The sequence below is a fragment of the Trichoderma ghanense genome (genome assembly GCF_004382785.1).
Source record: "Trichoderma ghanense strain CCMA-1212 chromosome Unknown scaffold_1, whole genome shotgun sequence".
Taxonomy (NCBI): domain Eukaryota; kingdom Fungi; phylum Ascomycota; class Sordariomycetes; order Hypocreales; family Hypocreaceae; genus Trichoderma; species Trichoderma ghanense.
Genome location: NW_027395664.1, coordinates 1,220,398 through 1,244,329, shown reverse-complemented (window position 1 = coordinate 1,244,329; position 23,932 = coordinate 1,220,398). Strand labels below are relative to the sequence as shown.

Genomic DNA, 23,932 nt, shown 5'->3' with positions numbered 1-23,932 from the left:
CCAAATCAGATGCCGTCTGTTTCTTTTGGTTTCTCATATGGGCAAAACGCATCCCAAACGCCGTTTCCATCGCAGGCTGCGACTTCACCTCCGCAAATATCCTTTTTGACCTTTTGACCTCAAAATGACGTGCTCTGTTCTGTATCGTGTTACAAAAAGATTCCCTTCACCCACTGATATGGACCATTGGCCTTGCTTAGCCAGAAAGCAGAAGATATAGTGCGCCTCGGGTCCTCGGAAACCCCTCGTCGTATTATCCATCGTCGTATCGCGAATGAAAAGCTTAGCCACGTCCACGGCCGCGGCCACGACCGCGACCTCCTCTGCCACGGCCTCCACGGCCTCCGCGGCCGCCTCTGTCAGCCTCCTTCCTCGCCTTGTTCTTGGGCTTGGGCGCGTCGTCGATGAGCAGGGTGTCCAGCGGGAGGGAGTCGGGGAGGATAAAGTATCGGATTGTTGAGCCACGGATGTTCATGGTGTCGAGGGCGATGGAGTCTTGGCCGCGAGCCGTCATCTTGACCGTGCGGAGGGCCACGTTCATCTGGGGGGTTACGGACGAGATGGTGCCGTGGGCGATGGTGCCTGTTGCCTGGTTAGCCAGGACTGTCTCTGGTTATGCTCGCTGCGTAGGGAAGAAGAAGCTGTATGATGCTACAAGGCACCATGGGAGCTTTGCGTGGCGTTGCACCGTACCATTCTTGAGCTCGATTGTCACCGTCTCGTTGGCGCACTTCATCAAAAATCTGCCATGCCACAATTGTCAGTATCGACCAAGCTCAAAAACGCAAAGCTTCAGCATGGAGCCGCGAACAGCGACTGAGCTGCCGTCCACCAACGTGACTTGCTCTCCTTGCGAAACTGTTTGGGTTTTGAAGGGGAACTGCCCACCTGACGAGCTTCATGGCGACGACTGAGGCCTATCTGGCCAAGGTGCGGGATCGATGCGAAGGGGTCTGGTTTTGCCTCGTCACGCGCGTTGCCTCGTCACACGGTGGTAGTTGCAAGGCTGGCGGATTGCCTTGGATTGTCGGTCGGAAAAATAGTCGCCCATTGGCTTTAGCTGGGCCGACGACCAACTCGAGTTTGGCTGGGGATGCCGGGTGAGCTAAGCAGCACGTGATCATGTACAGTAGATGCTTGTGCCTGCCTGCTCAAGGTACCGTTGTGATGAGTCATCTTCACGTGAATGGGAACCGCAGCTGAATGATTCAGAAAATCCACACTAAAAGATGCCTAAGCGAACGTCCATCGTACCCGTCACTTTCACCCCGCCGTCTCGAGCGCGCAACCTTCAGGTACTGCGTACTTGCCAATCAAGGCAAAGGCGTTTCGTCACGACAAAGCGGGAGCCAGAAAATTCGTTATCGATAACGCGAGCTCCATCAACGAGGGCAACCCCGGCACTTTCTGCTGGCAGCGGAGTCGCTCTCGCAATTCACCCGTTTCCATCTGCTTGTCACCATCAGATGCGGCAGCTTCAACCTTCTCCATCTCGTCCAGCAGCCGCTTGTTTCCGTCCGTTGCGTACGGGGAGAATGCAGAACCCGCGAAGACCATCGTCTTGCTGTCTTCGTTCTGAGTTCTTCGACGCTTGACGATCCTCCCCCCTGCTCAGGACAAGACGCACCACGCTGAGACTGCCGAACCAACAACTGCCTGCTGGAGAGAACGTGCCGAGCTCTGCAAAACCCCCCACCATCTGTGCGACCGGCGACTTTGGGGGTTGACTGACTCTTGTTCCGCGATCGGGCTTGCACGACAGCTGGCTGGGAGATCCTGACACTTTCGTCTCGCCGTGTTTGTCTCGCAGTCACTCGCGGGGTGCTGAAGCAGACATGATATCAGGGCGAGGGGGAGCGGGGGCTCGAGGGCGCATCCGCCCACCTCGTCGGATCGTGCGTGTAAGTAGTTGCAAGTCGTGAGCTTCCTGTTCCTTCCCCGGCGCATGATTCACTCACGGCGCATCCCTCACCTCGCTCTTTCGCCGCTCAACGAATTCTGAGCGCATCGTGAGCGCAACCTGAGCCGGTCCTGAGGCGCATCCTGCTCTGCCACGTCGAAGCCCATCAACGCCCGCTGCCCTGCCCCTCTGCATCACTTCCCCCTCTGCATCGCTTCCCCTCTGCATCGCTTCCCCTCTGCATCGATTCCCACGCTGCTCACTTCCCATGCTGCTTCCCCTGCACGACAGACGCTGGAGACGCCGCGATGGGTGCCAATCAGAGCAAGCAGGGGCCTGAACGTGCGCAGGAGCCCTCTCCCGAACCATTCCGCTTCAACTCTAGGACTTGCAGACCAACTGACCCCCTTTCACAGTCCCAGGCAGCGGGCGAGGGAGCCGACTTCGATGCGTGCTGGAACATGATCAAGGAAGCGCTGTACGACATCCACAACAAGAGCTGCGGCCGTCTATCCTTCGAAGAGCTATACCGAGCGGCCTACAAGATCGTCCTCAAGAAGAAGGGCGAGGTTCTTTACGAGAGAGTCAAGGAGTTCGAGGAGCAGTGGTTCGCCGAGCATGCCATCCCCAAGATTGAAGTCCTCGTCACCAAGAGCCTCATCAACATCAGCGTCGATGTCTCGTCGTCGGCCTCGGTCAGCGAGCGGCGCCAGACGGGCGAGAACTTCCTCAAGGGCCTGAAAGAGTCTTGGGAAGACCACAACATGTCGATGAACATGACCGCAGACATCCTCATGTACCTAGACAGAGGCTACACGCAACAGGAGCCCCGTCGGGTCCCCATCTTTGCCACCACCATTGCCCTGTTCCGAGACCACATACTGCGCTCTTGCCTGAACGCGAATTCCGACAGCTTGATTGGCGACATTCTGATTTCCGTCATGCTGGATCAGATTGACATGGAGAGGCGCGGAGACGTCATTGACCGGAACCTCATTCGCAGCAACACCCGGATGCTCAGTTGCCTCTACGAATCCGAGGAGGAATCCGAGAACAACAAGCTTTACGTCACTACCTTTGAGCCCCGATTCCTTGCCAACAGCGAAATCTTCTATGCGCGTGAATGCGAACGGCTGCTGCGAGAGGCCGACGCCAGCACCTGGCTGCGACACACCGAGAACAGACTGCACGAAGAAACAGACCGGTGTGGCACCACTATTGAACTTGAGACCCTCCCCAAGGTGACCAAGGTGGTAGAGGAGAAGCTGATTCTCGGTCACCTCGACGACTTCCTTGCCATGGAGGGTAGTGGCCTCCGGTGGATGATCGACAATGACAAAACTCAGGACCTCAGCATCTTGTACCGACTCATCTCGAGGGTGGATGAAGAAAAGACGGCCCTGCGCGACATCTTGCAGAAGCGAGTTGTCGAGCTGGGGTTGGAAATTGAAAATGTCCTCAAGAACACCGATTTTTCGACGGCGCAGGGCGATGGCGAAGAAGGCGGAGAGGGCGAGAAGGGCAAGACGCTGAACCCGGCCGCCCAGCAGACAGCAGCAGCCATCAAGTGGGTTGATGACGTGCTTCGGCTCAAGGACAAGTTCGACTACATGCTTCGGGAATGCTTCCAAGGCGACCGGGTGATCCAGATGGCCCTGACCAAGAGCTTCGCCGAATTCATCAACCTCTTCAGTCGAAGCTCGGAATACGTCTCCCTCTACATCGACGATAACCTCAAGCGAGGGATCAGGGGCAAGACGGAAGCCGAGGTGGACGCCATTGTGGAAAAGTCCATCGTCTTGATCCGATACTTGCAGGACAAGGATCTATTCCAGACCTACTACCAACGCCATCTCGGACGACGACTGCTCCATGCCAAGTCCGAGAGCCACGATGTAGAGAAGCAAATCATTTCGCGGATGAAGCAGGAAATGGGACAGCAGTTTACAACCAAGTTTGAGGGAATGTTCCGAGATCTCGTCACCTCGGCCGAGTTGACATCAACGTACCGCGATCACGTCCGCACGCTGGATCCAGAGGACCATACAATCGATCTCAATGTCAATGTGCTCACAACCAATTACTGGCCCTCGGAAGTCATGGGACGCACCGCTCAATCTGGCGATAGTTCCAGAGTGGGATGTACCTGGCCGCCCGAAATCAAGAAGCTGCAAGCTAGCTTTGAGCAGTTCTACCTGACGAATCGCAACGGCCGGAAGCTGACCTGGATCGGCACCACCGGCAGCGCAGACATCAAGTGCGTGTTCCCGGCGATTGAGGGAAAATCCGGCCTCCTGGCGCGAGAGCGTCGCTACGATCTGAATGTTCCGACGTACGGCATGGTGGTCCTGTCGCTGTTCAACGACCTCAAGGACGGCGAGAGCCTCAGCTTCGAAGACATCCAGGCCAAGACGAGCTTGTCGACGGCGGATCTCACGCGGGCGCTCATGGCGATTGCGGTAGCGCCCAAGTCGCGCGTCCTGGCCAAGGATCCGCCCACCAAGAACGTCAAGCCCGGCGACAGGTTCTCGTTCAACGCCTCGTTCCAGAGCAAGACGGTTCGAATCAAGGCACCCATCATCAACGCCGTGTCCAAGGCCGAGAACAAGGAGGAGCGGAAGGCGACAGAAGACAAGAACAACCAGATCCGATCATACATTATCGACGCCGCCATTGTGAGGATCATGAAGTAAGTCCCCTCGGAGCAAAACTAACTGATGATCCCGAGCTAACAAACCGTCTCCAGGGCACGTAAGGAAGTCAGCCACTCGCAGCTGCTGAGCGAAGTCCTGTCGGTGCTGGCTGGTCGCTTCAAGCCCGACGTTCCCATGATCAAGAGGCGCATCGAGGATCTGATAGTCCGAGAGTACCTGGAGCGTCCGGACGAAGAGGGCGCGCCATCCATGTATCGCTACTTGGCTTGATTTGAAGGGCCGGTATTCGATACCACATGGGTACGGGTTTGGGTAAGGGTTGCTTCTGATGAATTATCGGCATAGGGGAGGGGCCTTTTTTTTCCTTCAGGTTGTTCTTTACAATGTGGCATGGCGTCCAGAGCTTACTTTGCTTCTTGTTATCATATCAATTCGCGTCTATAAGGGACGAGGGGACGAGACGCGCGTCCACGCAACGGCATATTCTGCAGCTGGAAGGCGATACAGGAAGCATCTAGAGGATGGTACTCTGATAGTGTAGACTTGAAGGAAGTCGATAGTCCAGGCGTCGAGAGGACCGGCAAAGAGTCCACAAGGGACAATATACCAGATATGTTAGCTACTAAAGATACTGTTATTATCTGGCATTTTTCTCTCTAAAAGGCTGACTTCATTCCGGCCGCCATTGCGCGCGAGGCTGATGGTGACATATCGAGACGGAATTACGGGCTGCGACGTCGGAGCACTTGTTGAGCTCAATTGAGTTTCACCGAGCAACGTGAGGCAATTGAACCCGGCCTCACCTGTCCAGCGTCCACAGGCAACCACAGACCTGGAGCAGCCCTGTAAGTTGGTGGACGCTTAGGGGGCCCAATTGCGCCGTGAGCCGGCCCGGACCATCTTGTGCCGAGGCCGTTGGCCATGCGCCGTTCGGCAGCCGAGACACAAACACGATCTTTTGTTGCTCAACTTGATCCTTTGTCAGCATCTCGAAAGGGCTCGGTTGACCAGACCCCCAGTCTATTGAAACTGAGGCAAGTCTACGCCACCACATTTGAGGGCTCCTGCTGCTTCGACTATCTTCCCATCAAAGGCTTGAACAAAAAGGCAGAGCGTGTGATCTCCGTGACAATGTTTGGCCTCGGGAGGTCCATGGCCACAGCGGCCTCGCAAGCCTCCCTCTCCCTCAAGCAAGCCGGCAAAGTCGTCTGCATCGGCCGCAACTACGCGTAAGCAACAGGCTCAACCACAATCCAAATCCCCTCTCTGTCTCCCCCCAAAAGATGCAAACAAAGCAAGCAAGGCCCGTCCCGCTAACATCCCGTGTGTGTTTGTTTGTTTGTGAGAAAAAAAGAGACCACATCGCGGAGCTGGCAAACGCAAAACCAAAGAAGCCCTTCTTCTTCCTCAAGCCGCCCTCGTCCATCATCCTCCCCGGCGAGGGCCCGTGCCTGCAGCCCAAGGGCGTGGACATGCATTTCGAGGTGGAGCTCGCGCTGGTTATCGGGCGGGTGGTGAGGAATCTGCATCCGGAGGACGAGAAGGGGGCGATGGAAGCTATTCGGGGTGAGTCTTGTTTTCCATGACATGAAGCCCCCCTCCCCCAAAGAGAGAAACTATCAAACATTGCTTGAAGTGGCTATATGTATTATACGATTTTGCTAACACATGAGGGGGGTTAAACAAAATAGCCTACGCAGTCGGCATCGACATGACAGCCCGCAACGTCCAAAACGAAGCCAAGAAAAAGGGCCTCCCCTGGTCCATCGCAAAAGGCTTCGACACCTTCCTGCCAATGAGCAACCTGATCCCCAAGTCCGCCATCGCGGACCCGCACGACGCGGAGCTGTATCTCGAGGTCAACGGGCAGCCGCGGCAGCGCGGGTCCACGGGGCTCATGATTTACCGGATCCCGCGCATCGTCAGCGACATCTCGCGCGTCATGACGCTGCTGCCGGGCGACGTGGTGCTCACGGGGACGCCGGCGGGCGTGGGGCCCGTGGTGCCGGGGGACGTGATGAGGGCGGGCGTGAGGGTTGAGGGGAGGGAGGTTGAGGAGGGGAGGATTGAGGTGCCGGTGGAGTTGTCGGGGTCTGCGTATGAGTTTTCGGAGACGTAGGGGGATGGGGATGCTGTAGATAGCTTTTATGCAAGGCGTATACTCGGATTGGGTGGATATAGAGGAGGAGTACCTGAGATGGTGACGAAAGAGGGAGGGCTCTCTATCGGCTGGACTATCAGAGTCATTTGCGCAGTGTCCCAATCCACCGGCAATTTACCTGTTCATATACACACAAGCTGTCCAGCCGTAGCACACACACACACACACACACTCAACTTCATCATCACCACCACCATCATCATCATCACCACAGATCACTCCAGATTCGGATCCGGAATCGACCCCGGCTTCGGCGCCCAGTCCGCCACGGTCCCACAAACCGTACACGTCCTCTTTGCCTCATCCGCCCGAAAGTCCTCCACCGCCATCTTAATCTGCGTCCCCAGATCCGTGCAATGAAAGGCCGCCTCGTGAACAACAACCGCCTCCCCCGTGCCCGCGAGCGCCTCCTGGCCGCACTGGCCCGTGCAGTACCAGCGCATGCGGTCGATCGAGTCCACGGGCCGGCGCTGCTCCAGGACGATGCCGACCGTGTTGGCGAAGCGCACGGGGTTGTGCGGCGTGTTGGCCGGCAGCAGGAACATGTCGCCCTCGCGGATGATGATGTCGCGGAAGACGGTGCCGCCCTCGTCGACGACCTTGAGGAGCATGGCGCCGCGGTATTGGTAGAACCATTCCGGGGTTTGGTTGATGTGGTAGTCGGTGCGGGCGTTGGGGCCGCCGACGATCTGGGTGTTGTGTTCTTTCGTGTTAGTTGACGAGGGGGCTGAGATAGGAGAGTGCGTGATGTTTTGAGAGATGGGAGAGAAATGTTGAGAAGGGAACTTGCCATGACGACAAAGTCACCGTTGTAGACGCAGTAGTTGTTGACGGGTGGCTGAAGCAGGTGAGAGTTTGCCTCAAGCCTGAAGGATGAGAAGACATGTGGTCAGCTCTTTGTTCGCTGCACACGATGAACAAGTAAAGAGAAGGAGTGAAGCCGGTGTTTGCGTCTTGACTCACCACTTGGGCAGGTTGACTGGCGGTCCAAGCATTTCTTATCGTTGGTGGGCGGATTGTCCGAGTGACGATGGATGAACTCTTCAACACCAAACCTGGGGTAACGTGGTGACGATATAATTTAGTAAACAGCTATGCTCTGCTTGTCTAATTAGTCAAATAGTTGAGCCTCGACTGAGAAGCTCAGAAAGCTGGAGATGAAGATGAAAAGAGGGCGGAGTGAGAAAAAAAAGAACTCACTGGAAGCCTATCGCTTATAAGAAGTTCGCAGACTGACAGGCACAGAGGCACGAGAGGCGAAGTTCAACGTTCAAGGAGCGAACCTTGTTTATCAATCACCACCCTCCAATCCCTCGGATCAGCAACTACTCTTTCGGTACCTCGTACTGTCGTTTACCGTGTCGAGTCGCACGAGCTACAGAAACTCGACTCGTTCTATCCGGCCCTCCGGCCTGTAATCATACAGTGCGAAACCCCACGATATCCCGCATACACGGTTTCCGGGTCTCGCACCGTGTGGGCGTCAAGCCGTCGACATCATCCCAGCAAAGCAACTCAACACTTCCACCTGCTTCTGGTATGAAGCATGTGAAGCATCCAGTATGAGATATAAAACGCCAAGCATCGACTATTCCACAGTCCAGAGCTTCTCCTCGACGCCCGCCCACCTGAGAACCGCCTCCTGAGACGCCTTGAACCTGCGCCTAAACCCCCTCGTCGCCGGCCGGGGCCCGTTGTAGCTGGCCATCTCCGACTGCAAAAAGGTCCGGACGATGCCCGTCACCCGGCCCTGGTCTCCGTACAGGTTGACCAACATCCCGTGCAGCGCGTGGAGGTGCCCGATGAAGACGTCCTGAAACTCCTTGTGCTTCGGCAGTGACGGGTCCCGCAGCGCCGGGTGGCTGGGGAACATGGTAAAGGTCGACAGGCAAAGCACCAGGTCGATCAGGTCCTCGGACCAGGGCAGGCCCTTCCGGTAGCCGGTGAAGGCCAGGGCCTTGACGCGGATCTTGACGCTGTTGACGAGGTCGCCCTGTCTCTCGCAGAGCGCCGCCAGGGCCTTGAGCACCGTCGGCAGCGGCTCCAGGTCGTTGGGCCAGGGGCGCCCTGCGTAGCCCGTCTTTACGATTTTGTCGACGGTGGCCATCTGGCGGTCAATGTCGAATCTGTTGGGGCTCGCCCAGGCCTGCTTCTTGGACTCATCTATAACGTCGAACAAGGCGGCCTGTGTGGTGAGGATGGCGGGTATGGCGTCGCCATCGCTCTTTGCCTCCATACAGTGGCGATCAGACTCTGCCCTGCATCTCTCGCCTATTCCTCGCTATCAGCATTCCTATTTCTCCTCGTTTAAACGAGAGTGTCCAAAAGTGGGCGGCGGGACATGTCAGAGACTTACAGTGGCATCTGAACTGATACCTCGACGTGATGCGCGGATTGCGAAACGTAAAGTCGTACGCAATGTCTCGGTAGCAGTGCAGCAGCTCCTCGCCAGCCTTGAGCTTCCGGAGAGCCCGCACCTGCACCTGCGTGCTGTTGAAAACAATGACAACGTTGGGGTCGCAGTCGTGGTTCAGGAGAGCTCCCCCCAGGTCCAAGGCGATCCCCAGCGGCGCGTTACGATACGTTTGATCGACTGGCAGCGCATTGCAACGGATCTGAAAGGCAAGTCAGCTGCTTGTACCCTCTGCAGATTCTCCAGCCCCATTTTCGACGGGTCCATCTCGATTACCGTTCTCCAGGAGAGACACTCACGATGCCATACAGAATCAGGATTTCGTAGATGCCGAGCTCGCTCTTGGTCCGCTCCTTGGCTTCAAGAGCAAGTTCCAGGACCTTGGGCCACGTCCTCTTGGCTCGTCTCTCGAAATTGGCCATCTCGCTCTCCAGCCTGGACAGGGCTTGTACCTGCTCCGGCAGCAAGACCTTTTTCCTCATCAGAATCAGGAGACGGTACAAGGTTCTCGTCTCGAGGTCGGTGGTCGCGCCCGACAGCAAGCCGCACTCGTATAGATGGCCCGTATCCCAGGCCCGTTGCCAGCAAGACTACACGGCAGCCCATGTCAGTCAGGTTGACCATGACAGCAGAGACACGAATCGGCCACCTGCTTACCTTTGAGCAGTACTGGTACATGCGGCAGCCATTGCAGACATGCAGAGGAGGCAGAACCTCGCCGGGCGAGAGAAAGCGGCTCTCCGAAGGGTGAAAGACCCTCCGCCTCTGCTGGAAGCAAAAGTCGCAGGCTTCCATGCCATCGCCCACCTCTGCACAGAGAACAAGCGGCACCGACGTGAAGAGGAGCTCGCCCACCTCAACGTCCCCATTTGTGAACAGGCCCGAGCCGGCATTCGGGATTGTCGACCGTCTGATGCTGAGCGAGCCTGCGGGAGCCTGGATGTTGTCGAGGATGTATTTGCCCAGCTGCTTGTCCTCGTGGATGGGCCAGCGCGGCATTGGGCCGTCGGGTTTTGCGTCAGTCGGGCCCGTCTTTCTGACGCCGGCGGCGAATGTCTTTTCGAGGGGATTCATTGTGCTGTTGCTGGATGGTCTCTTTCTTACCTTGAGGGGTGGTAGAGACGAGCCGAGGTGGTGAGGTTTCCTCTCGATGCCCAGCTGAACGCCTCGAAGGAAGCGAGATCCCACGTATTTGTACGAATTGATCTGGGATCGGGGGAAGAAGAAGGTAAGAAATGGGAAAAGGAAAAGAAGCCGTTATGCAAGGGGTTGGCCACCCAGTCAGTCGTTACATGGAGGGCTGAGCTCAGATGACTTTTGAAGTCGCACAAGAAGGGGCTCGTATGTAAGGTGATGATGTATGGTATGACAAGGTGCTATACGGAAGAAACAAGGTTGGCAGGGAAGGGGGAAAGTAATTGCCGGCAGCTTCCATACGTCGTACCACTTGATTGAGGCAACGTGACGATACGGCAGGACAAGAAGAGTGGTGGAAAGCTGATATCGAAATCATTGCGTATTGGATGGATAGAGGCGTCTGAGATGATGGATAGAGAGAGAGAGAGGCGATTCTGCTTGGTGATTTGATTGTTTGCTGCCAGGTTCAGCTTCTGGCCGTTCCATCAGGGATCTGTTTCAGCTCGGGCTGTGCGCTTTGTTGAGAAGCCATTGGCAGCGGCAGAGGGGCTTGCAGGCTGGTGCTTCTTTTTCTGTTCGAGGCATTCTTGACTGCTTGAATTTGTCTTCTTGTTGCTGTTCTTGTTTCTTTTCATAGGCATCTCGCGGTTGATGGACAGTGACATTCATGAATCGATCCAGCAGCTTTACAAGGGTATCCTTGCCTGACGAGGTGCTTTATCGTTATCTCCATCTCGACTACCTACCTACAGTAGTACCTAGCAGGGGCACAGCTACAGTATGTACAGCACTTACAAGGGGCAGTGTCCCCTACAGACTCCGCTACGGCTCAGTGGTGCAACTCGAGGATTGCCGCTCTAGGGAGGTTTCACAAGGCCAGATCAAGTTGAAGGTACCAAACCTGCTCATGAGTACCGTCGAGTATCCCAGCTTACGCATCGCCACCAACAGCTACCCGCAGCTACTGGCGCATCCCACACGGTACGCACGTCTTTGATGGCGCCAGCTGCCGTGCGATCCACCCACCGCCCTGTACAGTACGTACAGTATCTGGGACAAGCAGGCCAGAGCTTCAGATTGCCAGCACAGACGGACTCTGCAGTACTTGGCCAGAGACGGACAACCTAAGTCAACAACTTGCTCACCTTTGCTGTCCTTGTTCCCCTTTCTCCTCTCCCGTCCTCCATTCTTCCCAGCTTCATCATCATCATCGCTTCTCCTCCACTTCACCGAGTCTCGAATCATGGATCACAGCCATCACATGCACGCCATGGAGGGCCACGAAGGCCACGGCGGCCACGGAGGCATGCAGGACATGTGCAGCATGAACGTGAGCGGACATCATCACCTCTTCCTCTTCCTCGGGCCATGATGCAGCTGGTCCGGCATGACTGACTGACTGACTGACTGACTGACTGACTGACTGACTGGTTCGTCCTCCTAGATGCTCTTTACCTGGGACACGACCAACCTCTGCATCGTCTTCCGCCAGTGGCACGTCCGCTCCACCGCGTCGCTCATCTTCTCCCTCATCGCCGTCGTGGCTCTCGGCATTGGCTACGAAGCTCTCCGCTCCGTGTCTCGTCGCTACGAGGCCTCGCTGGCCACCCGACTGGAAACTGTCCCAAGTGAGTCGATACCCTCTCTCTCTCTCTCTCTCTCTCTCTCTCTCCGCCCTTCTTTCCGCTTGCTTCGATCTCGCCTTGCCACGACAAAAAGACAAAGTCGTATGCCTGCCTACCTACCTACCCAAGCTCGGCGAGCCCTCGTGCATTCTATATCCCTCCCCCAAGTGGCCTCTCTCTTGCCAAGTTAAAAGGAAGAAAAATGCGCATGCTAAGACGCCCCCCTTGAGCCGCTCCTGAACATGCCTACCGCGATGATGAAGAGATTGTTACTGAGACACCCGCCTTCCACCGCTCAGGGCAGAACCGCGAAACCGTCAGCAAGCGAGGCCACGTCATCAAGGCCACGCTCTATGCCGTCCAGAACTTTTATGCCTTTATGCTCATGTATGTTCTTTCTCTCCCACCCTTTCCGAGTTGCTTCCCCTGGCTGTTTCTGACCGGTGGTCCTTGACGTGAATTCAAGGCTCGTCTTCATGACCTACAACGGCTGGGTCATGGTGGCTGTCTCGCTGGGTGCCTTTGTGGGCTACCTCTTGTTTGGCCATTCTACGTCGGCGACAAAGGACAATGCTTGCCATTAGAACACATGCCGTCCGTGCCGCAACTTGGGCTATTTGAATATGCGTTGGAAAGCGACGGCGGCGTGTTTTGCATGCAGCATTTGGCTGTCATATGGCTGGACAGGTACAATATCCACGCAGGCTTCCAGGCTGCTGTGGACTTTGATCGAATCAACGAAAGATGATGCATCATCGTATTCTATTCGCTATACAGGAGTAAATCAAATCAGTGGCTAATGACCACAACGGTGTGCTCTGTCTTGCGGCACCGAGCCCTCCATCACATCTTGGCGGGCTTCTCGTCGTCCCTCTTGACAGGATAGCTATTCTCATGACTCTCATCCAGCGCGCCCTCTTCCTGCGCAACTCGAATGACTTTCAAGTCTCCAAAGTCGAGATTGTGCTCCATCTCAGGCTCCTCGTCGTACGCGATCCTCGCCGCGTCGACCAGCACTCTGCCCGTCAAGCCCCAGACCTTGAACCGGCCCTCGTGATCCTGGCTCACCTCGAGCTGGTCCGCCAGCTCGATCTGCGCCGCGCTGCCGCGTCTCGGCCGCGAGACTCTCTGGTTGTTGACCGGCACGTAAAAGTTGTGCACCCGCCACTGCTCGCTCTTGTAGTTTATCCACGCGCCGTCGTACCAGTGGCCCGGAGGCAGCGCCTCGCCCGGCCGCGGCGGCAGGTCGGTGGCCTTGAGGAAGTTGTAAAAGGGGGCGCTGAAGACGGCGGCGACCTCGCGGGCGTCGAGCCGGGGAATCATGGAGTCCTCGACCAGGGCGGGCGGCGAGTCGGGCGAGGTGCGGTCGGCGTGGAGGAAGGCGACGCAGGGCGTCACGACGAGGTGGGTGCGGGCCAGGGACGGCGGGAGGTAGCAGAGCTGCTCGATGCGGAAGGGCTTGGGGATGCGCGCGTCGTCCATGGGGAGGCCGATTTCTTCGTAGGCTTCTCGTCGCGCAATCTGGTCTGTACATCTCAGGTCAGCCGTATGCCCTCTCTTCTCTGTTTCTGTTCCCCTTTCTCTCTGATACTCCCGAGGGATTGCAGGCTATACAGCATACATGGTGTCTCGTCCCTACTGTCTGCTTTCCCGCCCGGCAACGCAGCGTGGCCCGAGAAACTCCTCAGGCTGGCCGCGCGCATCGTGATGACGACCCTCAAATCGCCCCATCGGTCCGCAAACAGGAGCACCAGGATGGCCGCTCGCTTGCGCACGGGCAGCGCATCCCATAGCGGGAATGGAGGAGGTCTATATACTCGGAGTCGGTTGATGGCAGCCTATAAAGCGACAATGCGCCGCGGGGGGCAAGCGTCAGCAAATGAAAGCGATCCAAATGAATGATGTACCGAACGGACCGACCAGAGAAAAGGGATTCAAGGACGCCATTGTCGAAGCATCGTAGTACAGCGACGCGCCGGTGTAGTCATGCGCAACGTCGACGCCCAGCGCCTCGGCGATTTCGCTCTTGACCTGCGCGACTTCGGCTTCGGACAGGAAGGGGGAGGCGGCGTCCGGCTCGGGCGCGGGCGCGGATGCTGTGGGATTCGAAGACGATGCTTGGTTCCACTGCTGCTGGTGCTGTTCCTGTGCCCGAGGTGTCATTCTTCCGGCACGGCACGGACGGACGGGCTTCTGATTGCTGTTGCGCCCGGCCTTTCCCTCTTTTCGCCTTGCTGTGAAGCACGGGGGACTGTTGCTGTTGGGTTGTTTATGAATGTGGGAGAAGCCGAGGCGCTTTGCGTCGGGTTGGACGGGGAGAGAGAGGGAATGATGACGGAGTGGAGAGGCGGGATCGGAGTCTGGGGTTCGCCAGTGGTTTGAAGGCGGGGTGGCAGCAGCCGAGGAACGGGCCGATGGCCAGGGGGGTTGTGAGATTTGGAGATTTGGTTGAACAAGTTGAAGATTTGAGAGGGGATCTTGTGAGTTTGACAGCTGGCGGTTCGATCTGGCGATGGACTGGTTTATGGTGGTGTGAAGATGGGACACGCAAGGGCGCGGAGTCAATCCACTGATGACGACATTGACGACGCTTTCGGAGATGCAGGGAGAAATGAGATGAAGTGCGATTTCGCCCTATGAAGATGCCCTCGGGGGGGAGCATCGAATTGGCACGACGGCCCCGACATTAAGGTACAGGTAGTTTTAACCCAAAGAATCCAATCAACCAAACTCCCACGAATCCAACACCCCGGTTCATGCATTCCAAACTCCCCCCCGTCCAACAACACGCTTCCCCCCTTCAACCTCCAACCAACTCTCCTCCAATCCAACGACGTGCCAAAATCTCCTCCCTTACAACAGCGCCGCAATGCCCGCAGCCAGCAAGCCAAACACATCCAGCGCCTTGACGCCCGCCCCGCCCGACACCACCGGCAGCTGCGTAGGCTGAACCGGCCTCGTCTCGTTGTGGTGCGGCCTGTGGCTCTCCTCCTCCTTCCCCTCCTCCTGCTTGGACGAGGAGCACTTTTTCGAGACCTCCTCCGGATCGTGCGACCCGTCAAAGGGGTTGTACCCCAGGCACTCTGCGTAGTTGGACGCGCAGAAGGACATGTTTGCCCCCGGGGCGGCGCGGCACCTGTTGTACTCGTCGTAGCACTTGCACTCATCCTTATCCCCGTCCTCGTGCTCATCCTTATCCCCGTCCTCGTGCTCATCCTTATCCCCGTCCTCGTGCTCATCCTTATCCCCGTCCTCGTGCTCATGCTCATGCTCGTGCTCATGCTCGTGATGATGAGGAGACTTGGTGTGCGTGGGAGCAGCAGCAGAGGAAGAAGAAGTCGTGGAGCACGCCGTGGGCTGGACGAAGCCGTTCTCGTACGGGTTGTAGCCCAGGCAGCCGGCAAACTCGGCGGCGCACTCGGCCATGTTGGCGTCGGGCTTGGTCACGCAGGCGTCGTGCGCGGAGGAGCACTTTGCGGCGCATTCTTCGGGGGTGGTGGTGCTGCTGGTGTGGTCTGCCGCGGCGGAGGAGGCGAGCAAGGCCGCTGTGATGAGGAGGGCGGAGCGCATTTGATGGTTTTCTTTGGAGTTGGGTTGAGTGAGTGAGTGAGTGAGTGAGTGAGTTAGATGATTAAGGGGGGGGAAGGAGATGTGAATGAGTGAATGAAGCTGAAGAGCATGAGGCTCAGAAACACCAGTCGTCGTCTTGGCGGAACATTCAACATCTTATATACCACTGAACGCTACAAGGGAACAACAGCCAACATACGACTAACTACGAGATTCCGATCAGCACAAGAGACTTCAGTCTTCCAGGCTTTGCTTCAGGCAGCGGCATTCCAGCAGACGAGCCGAGAACTTGTGGTGTTCTCGAAACGCGAGACATTGGCCGGGCTGTGCTGCGATGCTCCGAGACAATATAAACACTTGGAAGCCTGGAGAGATGCGGTTATCCGGAGAAAACGGGACTGGGTTTCCTCCCTTGATTTCGGTCGATTGGCCGATGGTGCGAGGGAGTTTTGGGGGGCCTAGCTTTCAGAATCGATGGTTAGAGCTGAGTTGATGTTGCCTTGTGAGTGAGTGAGGTGAAGACTATGTGTGTTGATTGACTTGCATCAATCACACCACGCCATCATTCAGCAACGACCATACACGATCCCCTCCAGGTTAATATTCAGAATACGTAAAAGGGGAGCCAACGAGCCATCTGCAAAAGATCAAAAGATAAAAATAGCCATTGGCCAAAGCTCTCGCAGAAGGGCAAACATGCCAGGGAGACATGTACCATTCCTCGGGTCTCCCCCTTTTCTCTTCGTTTCTTCACAGCCTCATCGACGATTCCCCTGTATGAGTGAGTAGTCATATCATTGCTTGGGGCCGTCATTCCTTGACAAAGTGAGAATGACATCAACACTTGGGCACGAGTAGATCAAAGTTTCTACGGTCTATAGTAAACCGGTTTGCTTATGGACATAAACATCACCATGTCAATGACACGCAGCATCGAGAGAATAAATACTCCTGATTCTCTCCGAGGCCAACCGAGCACTCACACTTCGCTCTCCGCTCAACACCATTTTTTATTCATCATACTCTCAGGGTCCCAGAGCACGCAATCAGATCCCTAAACCTGTTCGAGCCCACCTTTATCGGCGGCTCCAGCAGACCACGTTTCTTACATAGAGTTGCAATGAGCATCACTCGCCCTTTCGGCCCGCCACGCCATCTACCACACGATCGAACTGCTCCGAGCTTTTCTTCCTAGAATCTGTAGACCCTAGCTTTCCATCTATCCATATTTCCATTTCATGGGCAGTCCTCAAAGATGAACGCCCGATGTCTGATGTCAGACAGCTGCGTTCCTAACAGTCCACTGGTTGCTTAGTACGCAGTCGCATTTATGAAGCTCACTCTGTATATTCATGTCCTCTTCTTGGCCCTCAACTATTGTAACCTAGCTATTATGGCCGTTATCAAGACCAGCACCCTTATACCAAATCGACAAGAGTATGTACTATATATAAACACAATTCCCAAGACAAAGAACAACCAGAGAGATGGTATAGTATCGTATACAGAACAACAAAAAGGAAAAAGGCAATTTCTTTTCCAAAAACCAGACAGGGGGGGGGATATCCATGCGCACAAATGCCCATTTACTCCGTAGAATGACGCCCAAGGAGACGAAAGTGCAGTAGTATCGAAATGCAGCAAAACAAAGAAACCAGGGGGGGTGTTGATGTTGAGACAGTCCAGATAACGTCCACCATGCTTGTACATAGATTCGTGCCCATTGTTGATCATGCCTTCGTTTCATGTATAAGACAAAAAGGAAAGGGGAGGATATAGAGTGCTTTCTCTCCGATGCATGTTGTAAGACGACGCTTCAGCTCAGCTTCTTTTTACTCGGCTTGCTGGTCCCTTCGTCTCCTGCCCACACCCAGCAGCCGAGACTTGACCGATCCTCGCTTCAGGCTCGCCTCGTCGTCCCGGATATCCCTGCCGCGCTCTTCGCTCCTGTGCGAGAAGCGGTCTCTGCGCCATCGCGACCTGCTGTTCGGCCGATCGCTGTCCGAGTCGCTGCTCTCCTCAAACATGCTCTTGGGCTCGGCCGGCTCCTCGGGCTCGGCCTCGGGAGCAGCGGGCGCCTGCGATGCGCCCTCGGCAGAGCTGCTGCTGCCTGTCCTCCGTGTGTTGGGGTCGGCAGTCGTTGGTCGCCGTCGCAAGCGGCCAAACTGAGAGTTGTGCCTGAAGCTCATGATGGAAGATCGTCTTCCCTTTGGTTCCTGAACAGGCTCCTCGGCGCTCGTCTTTCGTACAGAAGACGCAGCTAGCTCTGCGGCAAACTTGTGGTATTCGCCGGCAGTCATGTCCTCCTCGTCGCTCAGGTATTCCTCCTCCTCCTCCGGATCCGCGGAGGGGGACATGTAGGCATCATCTTGAGCGATGAGCTGGGCCACGCCATCCTGTTCAAAGATTCGGGCACTGCGGCGGCGGCGGACAGACGACTTGGGCCCCAGGGGGAAAGCAGAGGCAGAGTGCGGCGATCCTGGTCCCCAAGAGCTCTTCTTGCTGGACAGACTAGCCATGCCGTCGTCGTCTTCCAGAACCGGCACGAGCCCTTCCTCTGGCGGCTGTAAAAGACTCGTAGTCTTCGAGGCGAAGGGGTCTTCAAAGCTTCGGCTGCTTCGAGGGACAGGCTCCTTCTCGGACTCGTGGGAGGCGGCGCCCATGGAGTTCGTGACGTCGACATCGAGGCCCATGAGCTGCAGCACCTTCTTAGATTGGCGGTGCTTGAGGCTGTGGACAGGGCTGGGCGGGTTTAGCATCCGTGGAGGCAGGTTGGAGTTCCTGGCAGGGGTCCTCGGCGAGAGGCGGGGCGAGGCGATTCGTGCTTCAGCTTCAACTTCCATCTGCGGCGCATCGGTCGAGGCCGGCCCCAAGGCCGGCCCCACCGGCAGGGCAGTCGGCTTGCTCTTCCTCTTGCTGATGTTGAGAGGCGGCGGGACGACAGCCCGGTTCGTCATGGGCGGCAGGGGCGGGAGAGGCCTCTTCGCGTAGGCGTCGACATTGTCGGGCTGCGATGCCAGCGGCGTCACTGGCCGGCTGTCCCAGTGAGCCGGCGCCGAGGTGGGCGACGGCGGATCGGAGACGGACCGCACGTGGAACATCTTTCCGGCAGTCAACGGGTGCTTCTAACAAGCCAGGAACCGCTTGTAAGTGCTAGCAGTGGGAGCTGGGTGAGGGAGGAGAGGCCGTGGTATATCAGCTCGAACCCGGGTCTGGCCTGTTTATATAAAATGGTTAATGAGAGAGGAGAAGAGAGGCGAAGGCGGCAGGACGGCGGGCCAGCACCTGGTATAATAGAAATAAGGACTGACAGGACAGGCAACCCCCCAGGCAAGCAGTGGTCAAGGCAGGGCCAGGCAATCCCAAAGCAGCCCACGTGGAAATGGGTGCACCGGCCTCTGGGGTATGAAATTGACAGTGAAGTCGATGGAGCGATGGAGCAGGAAGAAGAGGCACACCACAGAGCCCTGCCCGTGCTTGGAGCCACCCCCACAGGGTACCCCTTGGCTTGTTAGAGTGAGAGGAGAGACGAAACGCACAGGCGGGTACAAGGTTTTAGGAGTGAATGACGAGATTCGGTCTAGCAAAAGTGTGTACGAGCGTGCGTGCGAGCGTTTGTTTGAGGGAGGGGAAATACTGTAGTCTGGGAGACGGGGAGGGGGAAGAAGGACAAGAAGACGGAGAAAAGGAGAGGACGAGGAAGAGAAAGAGAACAGAGAGTGCAGTATTATGAGGACGAGGGCGAGGAAGAGTGTGTGTGAGGAGCATCAGCTTCGGATGCAACAAGGCGAGCGCATGCTTGCATAGCGCACAAAGTCGTACCAAGATGCGAGCAGGCAAGCGAGATACCATTCTCACGCTGCATGATGCGTGTGTGTACGAGGAGTCCCGTGTGGTGGTGATACCAAGTACATGCTTCGTACGCAGTACACAAACCCAGATCCAGAGCCAAATGCCTTCTCCGTACTATGTACGAAGTACAAAAGCGGCAATGCCTGCAATCCATGCAGATAGACCCAGCGAGGGGCGTGGGTGGAGGGCCTTGCCATGGGTAATCGACATGGGCATGCAGCAAACAGTGCTAGTCGACAGCATGTGAGATGAGAATAGCCATCCTCATCCGGCATGGCCGATCACCACCACTGCCGAGTGGAGGAGACGATTGTCCCGCGGATTGGCAGAACAAACAGAACGTAGGCGTCGAGAGCTGACAATCATCCGCAGCAACGTCAAGTGTAGATGCGGCCAAGCACCCAAAGGCAAAGGGGGGGGGCCAATTGCGTGCATCAACGGGCATCCAATGGAGAGAGGCCAGAGGAACGATGACAGGAATGGAAGAAACGAAACGGAAAACAGCACGAAATCGTCGTGTAACGACATCCAGAGCGGCTCGTGACCCGCCGGGATCCTTCGCCAAGCTTGCACAGCTCTCTGGGGGAACGCAGCTCAGCTGAGGCTGCGTGCGCAATGCCATGGGCATGCCATAACCATAACCATCTGAGAGGCATCGAATCGTATCGTCGTCGGGGTTCTCGACGTACATCCTCCTTTATCAACCGCGCTCGATGTGCATCGTGTCACGGCTCCCAAAGTCTTCCCCAACCTTCCTTCGCTCGCTCCTCAGCCTTTCGCCCCATCAGCACAGACAAAACGTGCAGCGGTGGTGAGAATTTGGGCATCGTGATGGGCGTCCAGCATTCCAGTCTGACATACTTCGTACCAAGTGGACGCTTTTCTTCCTCCCTTGCTTGACAAGCTCTCGCCTCGGTTGACTCTTCTGCATCCCGTGCTTTCGTGCTTCGTACCAGCGGCAGCCTCGCGCGAGAGTGGTTCCTAGGATATGAGCAATTCGCCCCCGTTCATGCAGCATGGTTGTAATCCTAGAGTTTTCCACATCCCAGCATATTTTACGGGTGCTGCAGCCCGTCGTCCTGGAACGCAATCTCGCTTTCTGCATCTCTCTCCAAGGGCCCTTGCCCGGGACCTGCAGTCCGTCCATGGCCCTCGCCGTCGCACCGCCCGGCGGCCTTCATCTCATGGTCGCATAATGCGCTTGTACGAAGCATGTACGAGGCACATTGTCAGAGCCGGGCCCGCAGCCCTCTCTGCGTGGAGCGTATATATGCTTACGAGCATGCAAACCTCTTTTGTCCCATGCTTCGCTGCAACGTTCGGTGGCACTGCCAGCTTCTGTCAGTTCCAACTGGCCTCGCCCAATGCGCCGGAATGGAGCACCGCAGACACTGCCAATGCTGACTCTCTCTGTCTAGATTGGTCGACGTATGCAGGGCATTGGCTTTTGACCCCTGTAATGGAGCCTCGGTGACTGGGTACCGTCCTCTTGGCCTGTCCGGTTCAGGGAGGTCTTTTTCCTCCGAGCACCCAAGTCGTGACAGCTCTGGCAGCAGCATGACTTGTGCTCTTCATCTTGCATAGAGCTCCCCTTGTCACGTCTCAAACGGCCCTCTTCTTCCCCTCGTCATGCGAAGCAAACCTGCGACACTTCGCACGTGGCGGAGGCGCAGATAATTGCAGCAGGTGCGCGTTGCTTGCTAACTCGCGTGGTCGTGACCAGTTGAGGCTATCATGGGTTGGATCCCTGTCCTGCCCTGCAAGCGGAATTCAGGGAGTCCTACTCGTACTAGTAGAAGCTCTAAGACGTCGTCCCGTATTCCGCGCCGTCGTTAGCTTTGCGTTGATCCGTATCACCATCTGACGGAGCTACCAGACGGCTGTTTCACGCTCACAACTGACAGATTGTTGCCTCTTTTCTCTTGTTTCAATGCACTCCTTGGCGGGCTCGGCTCATTTCGTTTGGCCATGGTATCAGGCTTATTATTTTCCGCGTGGCGACTGTCACTGTCCACAGCCGTCAAAAGAGTTGTACGGGTAGACGAGTACTCCGTCCTTGCTGTACGAGTAATACTTCACATGGCCTTGCTTCGTAATCGGGGCAGAGCTTCGTCGCCTGGTCGATGTCTTTTAAATTGCGTCGCCAGTTCAGCCGTCGATGCCGGTGATAATCGTCCGACACACCTGACGAGCCGGAGAAAAGAACCCATGGACGTCGGGCAATCGTCTCTTGTTCCTCCAATCAGCCGGAGAAGTATCGCTGGCCTCGTTGATCGTGGTGGTGCGACCGGCATTTGTCGAGCCCTGCCCGCCCGCCCATCGCGTCGTAAACCTGCAGAGTCCCTAGCACCCCCGGCCCCCAATTTCCTCGGCCCCCGTGTTCCCCGTACATCGAACAAGTGCTATCTACATGCGCAGTACAAGTGATGATCATGTATGTAAGAGACCGGACTGCCCGTGGGTGTGTAAGAATCCCGAACGCTCCGCGAAGTCTATATAAATAGAAAAGAAAAAGAAAGAGGAAGAAAGAGAAAGAAACGAGTTGCCAAAAGAATTTTCGGATCCAAGAGCGCCAGTTGCTTGTACAGAGTAGGTAGGGTAGGTAGGACATCTCCCAGAATAGGTGCTTGAGGTGCTTCTTCTTTTCCCCCTTTCGCCGAGACGATCAACGATAGACACTCGGCCAAATACGCCGCGCGGCCGCCTGCTAGTCATCGTCGTCTTTTCCCTGGTAGTCGCCCAACAAGATATCGTCGACGCCGAGCCCTGTAGATGAATTCCTAATCCATTCGGTCTCGACGCGGAAAAAGATCCACATCCACCGACGGAAGACCTCGAGCAGCTCAATCAGGAAGATGCCACTCTCATAGTCGCTAAATTTATCCAGATGAGGACTCAGCTTCATCGACCACGAGCAACGCAGCATCAAATCAAGGCCAATCACGGCGTAGTACAGACCAGCGGAGCGGAAGACGAGCCGATCGCGCAGGCCCCACGGGCGGTGCACTGACGCCCGGCCTCGCGAGGAGAAGAGCGTCAGGTCCCAGTCCTTGGCCACGTCCCAGTAGAATGAGTACAGCGAGTTGACCGTGACGGCGACCAGCCAGGCCCGGTGCAGGGCGGCCATGTCGCTCTGTGGCCCGGCCCCCCTTTGCATGGCGCTCGTGATGATGACCGGGAACGCGGTTGAGTACTTGAGCGCGTTGGCCAGGTGCTGGCCACCCCAGCCCGTCGACTCCTTGAACGGGGCTCGACGAACTCTCAGGTACTCGATGAGGCACTGGCGCAGACGGATCATGCTCGGCACGGCCATGAGCAGCGGCACAAAGAGCGTGCCCCCGCAGCTCCTGTTGGGACGGTCCGTGGAAGAGCCTCCGGCGCTGAAGAACATGCACAGCGTGACGAACACGTCGCCAAACACCTTGGCGTACGATGTCAAGACATCTGCCAGCAAGATGTCTCCAAACTTGCCATCCTGCGCCTCCGCAATCCCGCCAATGCTTACCCGTCGCAGCGTCGCAAGGAAGCGCCTCCGGCCACCCGTAGGCAGATTGCGCAAAGGGACGAAGAAGCATGCCACCAGAGCGACCAGGTATGTCATGGGCATCCAGTCATAGGCAATGACCCGGGCTGGCACGTGCCAAGTGCAGAGCCAGAACAGCACGATGGACAGTGAGAACAGCCCCGTCATGACTATGGCCAGTCGGTACGTCGACAGGTGATGCGATATATGCTGCGGCGAGCTTCGTCCGGGGTATCGGATCAAGGAGGGAACGTCGATTCGGAAGGCATGCAGCCAGTGGAGGTTAAGACCCCATCCCCAGACAGCTATCAGCCATGTTGTTAGCATTGTCGATGCAATCGTAGGACCGTTTTGCCCAGGGACGCTGCGCAATCGCGAAAACCAACCTAGAGTGACTATGAACCCGACTCGGTACGGCAGAGGAAATACCAGGCTGAAGGCATCGAGCTGAGGCTCTACCGCAGGATCGCCATCCATGGTTTAAAGGTGTTGTCAACCCAATTGCACCCGCAGAAAAGCATGAAATGGATAGACATGGAGGAAGCGCCTCTGCCGGTGTTCCCAACGAACCGCTGTGCTCTTCCTGCGCACGTCGCGTGTGTTAACCAGTGGTGGTGTCGGTATCTGTTCGAGGAAGAAGATGAATTGATGTCTGAGGCGACCAAAGGACCAAGCTGTCCCTTGTATTTTTGGCGCCAAATTTAAAGGGTAGGTGCGGAAAAAGGTCCCTGCCGCACCAACTTTCAACCTGCCTACGTCACAGTGTCTCTACTGATAATCCACCTTGGATTTCTCGTGTCAGTGTAAGACAGCGTAACCTGGAGAGCCTACGTATCAAGTAGGATTAGGATTATCTATACATGTTGAGCTTTGAATCACTTTATTACTATATGGCCTTGGTCAGTTGGAGGGACTACTCGGCAAATTATTCACATGGCAGGTTGCTGCAAACGGAACAATTGACCGACCTTTATTCCATCAAAGTATTGATCATTGACCTGCTCGCTGCGGACAAAGCTCTGTTATCCTCCGTAAAATCATCGAGAAGTCTACTATGCTTTGTTGCTGGGAACTGACACAGTAGTAGGTGCAAAGCT

General features: G+C 56.4%; 11 protein-coding genes across 11 annotated transcripts; 3 read left to right on the top strand and 8 right to left on the bottom strand.

Annotated features, from left to right (window-relative positions):
* Nucleotides 1-283: 283 nt before the first annotated feature.
* Nucleotides 284-902, bottom strand: CCMA1212_001775 (Small nuclear ribonucleoprotein Sm D1; the record flags this gene model as incomplete). Its single annotated transcript, XM_073699190.1, has 3 exons — nt 284-582; nt 694-743; nt 889-902. 3 exons carry the CDS (start codon nt 900-902, stop codon nt 284-286), a joined length of 363 nt encoding a protein of 120 aa, XP_073562460.1.
* A 1,306-nt stretch (nt 903-2,208) lies between these two features.
* Nucleotides 2,209-4,824, top strand: CCMA1212_001774 (Cullin-3-B; the record flags this gene model as incomplete). Its single annotated transcript, XM_073699189.1, has 2 exons — nt 2,209-4,589; nt 4,647-4,824. The coding sequence occupies 2 exons, from the start codon at nt 2,209-2,211 to the stop codon at nt 4,822-4,824; spliced, it is 2,559 nt and encodes an 852-aa protein (XP_073562461.1).
* An 861-nt stretch (nt 4,825-5,685) lies between these two features.
* Nucleotides 5,686-6,673, top strand: CCMA1212_001773 (uncharacterized protein; the record flags this gene model as incomplete). Its single annotated transcript, XM_073699188.1, has 3 exons — nt 5,686-5,783; nt 5,909-6,120; nt 6,246-6,673. The coding sequence occupies 3 exons, from the start codon at nt 5,686-5,688 to the stop codon at nt 6,671-6,673; spliced, it is 738 nt and encodes a 245-aa protein (XP_073562459.1).
* Nucleotides 6,674-6,930: 257 nt separating this feature from the next.
* Nucleotides 6,931-7,710, bottom strand: CCMA1212_001771 (3-hydroxyanthranilate 3,4-dioxygenase; the record flags this gene model as incomplete). Its single annotated transcript, XM_073699187.1, has 3 exons — nt 6,931-7,442; nt 7,502-7,581; nt 7,679-7,710. The coding sequence occupies 3 exons, from the start codon at nt 7,708-7,710 to the stop codon at nt 6,931-6,933; spliced, it is 624 nt and encodes a 207-aa protein (XP_073562457.1).
* Nucleotides 7,711-8,303: 593 nt separating this feature from the next.
* On the bottom strand, nt 8,304-10,202 carry CCMA1212_001770 (Histone-lysine N-methyltransferase SMYD3; the record flags this gene model as incomplete). Its single annotated transcript, XM_073699186.1, has 4 exons — nt 8,304-8,986; nt 9,072-9,330; nt 9,428-9,718; nt 9,786-10,202. The coding sequence occupies 4 exons, from the start codon at nt 10,200-10,202 to the stop codon at nt 8,304-8,306; spliced, it is 1,650 nt and encodes a 549-aa protein (XP_073562458.1).
* A 970-nt stretch (nt 10,203-11,172) lies between these two features.
* On the top strand, nt 11,173-12,474 carry CCMA1212_001769 (Copper transport protein CTR2; the record flags this gene model as incomplete). Its single annotated transcript, XM_073699185.1, has 5 exons — nt 11,173-11,176; nt 11,462-11,595; nt 11,710-11,893; nt 12,121-12,277; nt 12,357-12,474. 5 exons carry the CDS (start codon nt 11,173-11,175, stop codon nt 12,472-12,474), a joined length of 597 nt encoding a protein of 198 aa, XP_073561970.1.
* A 259-nt stretch (nt 12,475-12,733) lies between these two features.
* Nucleotides 12,734-14,053, bottom strand: CCMA1212_001768 (Peroxisomal coenzyme A diphosphatase 1, peroxisomal; the record flags this gene model as incomplete). Its single annotated transcript, XM_073699184.1, has 3 exons — nt 12,734-13,416; nt 13,512-13,728; nt 13,811-14,053. 3 exons carry the CDS (start codon nt 14,051-14,053, stop codon nt 12,734-12,736), a joined length of 1,143 nt encoding a protein of 380 aa, XP_073561969.1.
* A 690-nt stretch (nt 14,054-14,743) lies between these two features.
* On the bottom strand, nt 14,744-15,460 carry CCMA1212_001767 (uncharacterized protein; the record flags this gene model as incomplete). The annotated part of the gene is made up of 1 exon (XM_073699183.1): nt 14,744-15,460. The coding sequence occupies one exon, from the start codon at nt 15,458-15,460 to the stop codon at nt 14,744-14,746; it is 717 nt and encodes a 238-aa protein (XP_073561972.1).
* A 1,832-nt stretch (nt 15,461-17,292) lies between these two features.
* On the bottom strand, nt 17,293-18,561 carry CCMA1212_001766 (uncharacterized protein; the record flags this gene model as incomplete). The annotated part of the gene is made up of 1 exon (XM_073699182.1): nt 17,293-18,561. One exon carries the CDS (start codon nt 18,559-18,561, stop codon nt 17,293-17,295), a length of 1,269 nt encoding a protein of 422 aa, XP_073561971.1.
* Nucleotides 18,562-19,541: 980 nt separating this feature from the next.
* CCMA1212_001765 (uncharacterized protein) lies at nt 19,542-20,139 on the bottom strand (the record flags this gene model as incomplete). The annotated part of the gene is made up of 2 exons (XM_073699181.1): nt 19,542-20,007; nt 20,108-20,139. 2 exons carry the CDS (start codon nt 20,137-20,139, stop codon nt 19,542-19,544), a joined length of 498 nt encoding a protein of 165 aa, XP_073561974.1.
* A 1,880-nt stretch (nt 20,140-22,019) lies between these two features.
* CCMA1212_001764 (Protein ERD1-like protein) lies at nt 22,020-23,312 on the bottom strand (the record flags this gene model as incomplete). Its single annotated transcript, XM_073699180.1, has 2 exons — nt 22,020-23,140; nt 23,222-23,312. 2 exons carry the CDS (start codon nt 23,310-23,312, stop codon nt 22,020-22,022), a joined length of 1,212 nt encoding a protein of 403 aa, XP_073561973.1.
* Nucleotides 23,313-23,932: the final 620 nt, after the last annotated feature.